At 39.6% G+C, this 7,707-nt stretch overlaps 2 protein-coding genes and 1 non-coding gene across 3 annotated transcripts; all 3 read right to left on the bottom strand.

Annotated features, from left to right (window-relative positions):
• Positions 1 to 535: 535 nt before the first annotated feature.
• TRNAH-GUG (transfer RNA histidin (anticodon GUG)) lies at positions 536 to 607 on the bottom strand. Its single transcript has one exon. It is a non-coding gene; the product is annotated as a tRNA-His (tRNA).
• A 17-nt stretch (positions 608 to 624) lies between these two features.
• Positions 625 to 3,075, bottom strand: LOC108628243 (uncharacterized). Its single transcript, XM_026816348.1, has 7 exons — positions 2,777 to 3,075; positions 1,844 to 2,640; positions 1,609 to 1,768; positions 1,358 to 1,511; positions 1,234 to 1,297; positions 965 to 1,176; positions 625 to 896 (listed from the first exon to the last, which is right to left on the bottom strand). The coding sequence occupies exons 1-7, from the start codon at positions 3,055 to 3,057 to the stop codon at positions 780 to 782; spliced, it is 1,785 nt and encodes a 594-aa protein (XP_026672149.1). The 5' UTR covers positions 3,058 to 3,075; the 3' UTR covers positions 625 to 779.
• A 972-nt stretch (positions 3,076 to 4,047) lies between these two features.
• On the bottom strand, positions 4,048 to 7,024 carry nanos (RNA-binding protein nanos). Its single transcript, XM_018030008.2, has 3 exons — positions 6,335 to 7,024; positions 5,020 to 5,242; positions 4,048 to 4,832 (listed from the first exon to the last, which is right to left on the bottom strand). Exons 1-3 carry the CDS (start codon positions 6,474 to 6,476, stop codon positions 4,685 to 4,687), a joined length of 513 nt encoding a protein of 170 aa, XP_017885497.1. The 5' UTR covers positions 6,477 to 7,024; the 3' UTR covers positions 4,048 to 4,684.
• Between the last annotated feature and the right edge of the window lie 683 nt (positions 7,025 to 7,707).

Here is a 7,707-nt window from a genome sequence, read left to right on the forward strand (position 1 = left end):
AGCATTTCTTGTCCAAGAAAAAGTCTGACGGTAAAGTAATTTTATTCGATTCACATTAAATCTGTGATAACTACGTTGATATCATCGCAATAATTTAACATTAAAAAAACAGATGCATGTCGCATGTTAAAAATGGGTCAGAACGATATGTGTCACTTTATATAGTTTTCTGTCATTAGACGTTCAGATTTTCTGATAACTTGTATCGCGAGATCCGTATCAGGCTTACCGACACGCGAGCTTAATAATACAGGTAATTGACTGCCAGCTGAAAGTTATAATCAATACTTCTCAAAGCCTAGTGACCCAGTGTCGCATGTTTTTATTCCAAGAATAACTGACGCCATATGAGTTTTCCGTCGTTATTAGTCATTAGGCAAATTTACGTTATGTTTGTTGCAGTACAATTCTAAGAAAAGTTATTAGGGATTTAAAATTGATTACAACGAATACAACTTTATGTATTGTATCCTTGTATCGATGGTGAATAATAAAAAGAAAGCTTCCACCGTGACAATGTGATCTTTGTGCACATTGCCGTGACCAGGATTCGAACCTGGGTTACTACGGCCACAACGTAGGGTCCTAACCACTAGACGATCACGGCTATCGGAAGAGTTAAAATAACAGCAAAATTTTTTCTTTATTACGCCCGTATGACGACACATACATCGGTAGATCATTTATTCTTTAAAACCTGTCATGTACAATACAAAAACGTCCATCATAAATCAATAGAAAAGACTAGATGTAGAAGGCTCGTCATGCGCGTTTATTCCTTACGTGCCGTACGTCGCCAGTTGCTGATTAATCCACTGCGTGTATTGCGCAACGCTCGTGTATACAGCGGGAATATTTGACGAGCCGCAGCCGATTCCCCAAGACACGATACCAGCCTGGAACAAACCTTATTCCATATTTTCTCTGCTTAATGCGGAATAGTTTTTTCAAATAATTTATTCACCTGAAAATACTGTCCGGTAGCTGTGACACAGACCAGAGGACCGCCGCCGTCCCCGCTGCACGTGTCTTTGTTCGATTCGCCGCCCGCGCACATAAAACAACTGTGCAATTGAAATTGTAATCCTAATCTCGTAGTTCTCAGTCTATTTTGGCAGTCGGTCCGGTCGACGATTGGTAATTCCACCTTTCGCATTTCGGTTTGATAGGTTCCACCTGAAAGTCGTAAAGTTTCAAGGCGTTTGCAGTGACAATGGAAATAGCGGCAATTACCGAAAGAATTTCTTCCCCAACCCGTGGCAACACATTTGGTACCGGTAGGAAAAATCAGTCCCTGCTGCGGGACACAAACAGGGATTACGTTGACACTTTGTTTCACCGGCTTATCCAAAATTACCACTGCTATATCGTTGAACAAAGCGCCGCTATAAAACGAAGGATGGGTCACTATGGCTTTTATGTTTGCGTCTTGGAAGGGCACAGGTTGGTCATACGGTTGGCTCTCAAGGTTCCATTGACCAAAACGTGCTATCAGTCGCCCGTTCTCCCGACTAGCAAATTGTTCCTCATTTTTTAATACGTTCATTTAATTGATATGTTAAAAACAAATTGAAGTATTGATTTTATTGCTATACCGATGGAACTTACTCGCTGACGCAATGCGCGGCCGTGAGCACCGCATTGTTAGTAATCATGGACCCCCCGCATTGGAACAGGTATTTACCGTTAGGTTGTACCTTAAGAAGGGCTACCATCCAAGGGAACTCCGCAAAATATGTTTTACCTGTTTCACCGGGATTTGGCTGACCTGCATAATCGTAAAAAAACATCTGGTACCAGTAGTACTTAACGAGTAGGTCATTTATTACGGTCTCTCGTCTACCTGGCGCGTACGTTTTGTCCTGAGTTCCGCACCCGGGCTGAGAGAACGACGCTTCTCCGTTCATGATTCTTTGTCCTAACTCTTGCAAGTCATTCGCGCTTCTTTGTATACTGCTGACAGTGCTGACCGCCCGACAGCAAACTTCATTCGCGTTTCCACATATGTTTCCGAATCTCGGATCGACGATGCCAGTACCGTCAATATTTCCAGGGCTGCACATCCAAGTTTTCATACAATAACAGGTTTGAGTTGTGCCAGGATTCCTAACGGGCCCGATCACTACGGGGAGCCCGTTCCCGTACAATGAATTTACCCCCTGACAGCAGGAAGTAGCCAAGGAGCATCCTTGCTGCGCGTAAGGTACCAGGGGATTCACGATTCCGACGTTCACCGGGAACGCGATTCCTCCGTTGCATTGGATCGTGCCCCCGCACAAGATGCAAATTTGCGACGATGGTGCAACTGGATTGTACTGAATCACACTTGTCGGTCTACAGCAAACGGTGTTGCTCGGACATACAATGAATTGTAGGCGAGGGTTTATTACACCCTCGCCGAAGTTGCCGATGATACCGTTCGGATAGCATTGCGTCAGAAACACGCAAACACATATTGGAATTGGAGGTTCCGTGTTAGGGAAGAATACAGGTGGAAGGGTTGAAGTGGTCGTGGTGGGCCTTCGGGTTGTCGTAGTGGTAGTCGTTCGCATAGTCGTTCGCATAGTCGTCGTTGTCGTCGTGGTCGTTATGTTCGGCAGCCGACAACACACTTCTAAATCTCCCGTGCATCTTCGGTATCTATTAAAAAAGTCGTGTGCAGGAATTGGATTATCTTTGCTTTTGCTCAAAAGAAATAGAGAAGCGTTTTTCGCCTGATGCTCTGAATTGGATTGAATTTAAACAGCCATACGTCGTTCGGTTTCATTCGACTCACCGGATATTGATCATGCTAATTCCATCCGTAATGATAATCATGCGGTTCCTGTCGCACAGGTAATAGGGGACGCAAATGCAATCTGTGTTCGGCGGCGGAGTTGGCACTTTCTCGATCGTTTGAATCTTCTTCTTCAATTTGAGTAGATGAAACAGGAAAAAGGGGGACGATTGTCGATGGAGCGAACTTCTTGCGACCCTTTCTTTGGGATCTTCGAGCGAGACACCCGAGATTATTAAAAAGACTGTGGCAGCGTAAACTAACGCGAACAGTCGCAGCATGACTTGTTTCCTATTCGCGGTCACGTACTCTACTGAGCAATTTTTAACGCGGCTCCTCGTTTATGTAGACAGGATGCGTTCGTATTTCCTGGCACATGGGGAGTATCCAGATTCATATACAAGGTCAATCGACGGCTTTGTTAGATGGACCGTTTCTCAATACTTTATTTGGACAATAGCGGAGCTGTGTCATCATTTGTACGCTGGATAGAAGATGCGATCAGATACAGCTAATTTTCCTGCATGTCTCGCTGCGTACATTATAAATACTGATTTTCCAAGTTCCGTATTCAGTAGACTGTTCTTTTTTAACACACTATCAAGCTGAAATTAACGTACCATGCTTTTTTATAATTATTTTCATGACGCTATCCGTGCGTGCAAGAACGATTGTTCGTTATGGCGAAAAAGTACAATGACTGACCTACTTAGGTACTAAACCGTTGGAGGACGTATGAATTATTACGTATAAAATATAAAACGTCACAAATGAAATACGTTGCTCTGAGTTAAGAGATTTAAAAAGAAAATGGAAGTCGACTTTGTAAACGATTAGTCAATATTGTATTGGCATGAGAAATTTTATATCTAATAATTTGAACCTTAGAGTCTCTATAAATTAGCCATGCTATTTATTATTAAAAAGTGACAAGAAAAGATTGCTACTGTTAGGCGTAATTCAGCTTTGTACCGCGCAAACTTAGCTTCTATGAGTTGCATGGTCACGCAATGTTTGATGGTTTAGTTTTATAAAGCACAGATCGGATCTAGGTTTTTACACGGTTTCGAAGAAAACGAGTTATGGATAATGATTTCAATAGGGAAATGAGGGAAACTCAAGTTTACATGTTGCAATATATATATATTTTATAAACATCAATAATAGAATATATCAGACTGTGTACACTTACATAGTCAAGTCGTAGTTGACATAATAATTAACATAATACTATAAGGAACTACATATACATAATATATATATATATATATATACTAAAAATACAATATAGCAGTTATAGCACAATATAGTTTAAAATGCGCGAACGTAGCGAGCGCGTCGTGCAATACTAAAATCAAAGCAAACAATACTTATGAGCATATCCTTCTGATTCGTAGATACATTGAAAATAAACGAGGATCGTCTATAATTATCATTCGTCGTGAAATTAAGTTCGTCAGATCTCGCCACGCTGCGCATTTAATCGATGAACAATCTCATAGAAATGAAATATTTATACAATTCTGAAGAAACTGACAGAGTAATTGAGCATAATTAAACGGTTACCTCGGTGCAGTTAAGTCTTCATTTGCATTATCATAGTTATGGACAGATATTATCTATTTTAATCAGTAGTTTGCATACAACTATGTAAAAATTTGTCGAAAAATCTCTTAGTCTATACTTATTTTACACTTTGGCCGATGTTAATACTGATCTCATAGGAACTAATATAAATTAGATATAACTAGATACTAATACAACTCTAGATATAACTATCAGATATAATTAGGACTCTAATATAAACTAGATAAAAGTGTAGAAAGCGTAAAATATATTTCCCTGGAATAAGTCGACAGCTTCCAATTCGAAACGGAGAAGTCCATAGTTTTGTTGCGTACGTGGAATTTATTTGCGTCGTTTGCCCGTTGAATTCCTGAGCATTTTGAATGCGTTCGCCGGTGACATTTGATTATTATTCGTCGGCCGCTTTGGACAGTAATTCTTGGTGTGGGCATCGTCTCCGTTCACACCACAGATCTTACACGTATATGCCCTAATAACAAAATGAAAAAAAATTGTGTCGATAAGAGTATTGCCTGTGAATACCCCTCTTCAGTTTCAAGAGATTTTTTTCTACACTATTAAAATATGCTTTCCGGCGCAACTAATACTCTGATCATATTTACTTGATAAAAGAAAACGAACGAAAGAATAAAAGATTGGTTGAATTTGAAATTTACCTCAAAACCGGACAAGTGACACGTCCTGTTGTATCCCGTAGCACGTGACTCTTATAAAATATCTCCATCTCGCCATTATTTTTGCAGAACACGCATTCTACAGGTAAAGGCTTTTTGTTCTTTTTTCGGCGTGGAGTTATCAGACTCTTTTGATTATCGCCCACATCTGGGCAATACTCGTAGTCCTTTCCGTTCTGTTTGAACTCCTCCATCACATTTGCAACTTAAATCAGACAAGAAACGGTTTATAGAAACACCTTTTTTTTTAATTCAATGTTTTGAAGTCGGCGATTGAAAGGAAGTATGGGATGGTAGGCCGCGGTACATATTTCCATTTCGGCTTTTTCAAAGCCCGATACGAGAGAATGTAATTCGAGACAATACGTAAATACAGATAATGATTTTCGCGGACTGTAAACAAGAACGTTCTAATTTTTCGAACGACGCAGAAACGATTGTATATATTATTATTTAACACGCATACGTGTCTAACGATCTAAATGTTACTTCTGTGTCAGTTTTAAAAGACACGCGAAACGACGCGAAACGCGCAAAAAGTCTGGGTGACATTCGTTAACACCTTGTTTTTATTTCTATTATATGTGCTCAAATACCATTAATATTCTCAGAATTCTATTCTCTGTACAAGGTGTCGATCATTTCTTAAACTACGTTCTACATATTTTCAATGTACCAGAAAAAAACGCGTGATCTTTCTATTTACATTTACATGATTTAGTCTGTGTTACTCGGAGCGGAGAATAATTGCCTGTAAACTTGCCTCTTTTCTTGACAGAACAAGCAATCAACATGTTGCGTTTATATAACATCATGATAGTAAAATATTTAATACCATTTATACGAACGTAGCAGACTTTTAACTTCTTTTGGATAAATAATTTTAAAAAATCGCAAACGAGTTAATCCACGGCCATGTTTTGCAATTATTAAGAATTATACTGATCGACTCGTTTATATACAAACTATCTAAGGTATCCACCGATAGAACAATGATTTTATAACGCATAATGAATCGGTACAGATTTTAAAAATAATTATCTGCAGGAAAGAGAAGGCGACGAACTTTAAAACCGTAGAAACTGGGAACGCGCAAGTTACAAATAAAAAAACGACACAAGATGATTATGTTACTTCACAGATTATTCCAAATTTGTAAATATTCACTAAAGACTATCACTATAATCTGTACAAGTGATTAAGCCCGTCTTTGATCGATTCTCAGATACTAGTTGATAAATTCCTGCCGACATGACTTGTTCACAAACTAAAGAATAATATTATTAAATAAACTTACCATTCGATGGTGTCGCGGTACTAGGCTCGAAAGAGTACCACCCCAATAATCGCCTCATCTCCTCTTCCAGACTATCATTTAAAGGATAAAAGATTGGTATCTTCTTTTCTTCCGAAACATTCAATGCGGTCAAGTCATGCATCGTGAGCGAAATTTACCGAAAGATAACAAAAAAATAAAACTGAACGGAATCACGGAACTTTCGCGATCAATTCGCGAATGAACAACGTGCAAATAAAACACTCTGGGTCTAGAAATCCCAAGAAACAGCGATCCGACTTCGAAGAGTTTCGAAATTCAATTGCCGCTGCCGCTACCACTCATCTGTCGTTGCCACTGTCGAATGCCGAAAATAGTTGCCAGAAGAAAGAAGGCCCTACGACGGTTTCTCTACCCCTTCTACCAGCATATTAGCTGGAATATCCACGAATCTCCTTTAGCAGGCGATCCCCACTCTCGCTGTTAGATCAGCTTGTCGCGTGACGCGCGCGACGTTACCCAAGAAAGGGACCAAGAAATGGTGGGGATGGTGGTCCAACTTCGGGCCCGCAATCTCTAAAACTGTTTATTATCCCGGCGAAGAAAAAACAGTCGACTCGAATTATCTTGACACTAATGATAAACCAATATCGGTTTGAAAACCTCATTGGTTTGTTAAATATTATTATAAATAACCAAAATCATTGGCACTTTGGAGTTTAAAAGAAATGTAGAAACGGATTTCTTATAATTAGCGAAATGAGAGATTTGTTTCAATCTGANTTTGTTTATGTATACTTTAATCTCTATCCGCTAATATATTGTTCTTCTAGTCTAAAAATTACCACGATTATTAAAGATAATATATACTTCTGGGAAATTATAATTAAAAATAATAGTAAATATAATAATATGTCAAACATATATGTCTTGTGTCCGTGTGTATGAGTGTAAAAAAGGGGGAAGAGGGGGTGGGGAACGGGGCAGGGGGTGGGCGAGGTAATGGACAGAATTAAAAGGGGGCGGGGGATGGGATGAGAGACGCCGAGCAAAGGATATTGTATGAATTAGCGAAAATGGGACGTAGGTCGCGAACGAATTAAGAATAATAAACGAAAAAAGATCTAAACTTTGGCTAGTTAGAAACACGTGAGAACGCGACGCCGTTCCCATCGATCGATCGTCATCGCGTTCACCGATTGATTTTCGAAATGCGTGTGCACGTACACCGTACTAAAATTAAATCGTGTGATAGAAAATGAAGTGATTTTAGTTTAGTACAAAGTCTTTGAACAAAAAAATAAACAACGAAACAGGAGAAGACGAATGGGCCGTGGAACTGGAAGTTCTCGTGTACGAAAATGCGCGCGTGTACAGTACGATTTGTCATCGGT

The sequence above is a fragment of the Ceratina calcarata genome, unplaced genomic scaffold, assembly GCF_001652005.2.
Source record: "Ceratina calcarata isolate Rehan_Ccalc_2016 unplaced genomic scaffold, ASM165200v1 scaffold514.2, whole genome shotgun sequence".
NCBI lineage: Eukaryota > Metazoa > Arthropoda > Insecta > Hymenoptera > Apidae > Ceratina > Ceratina calcarata.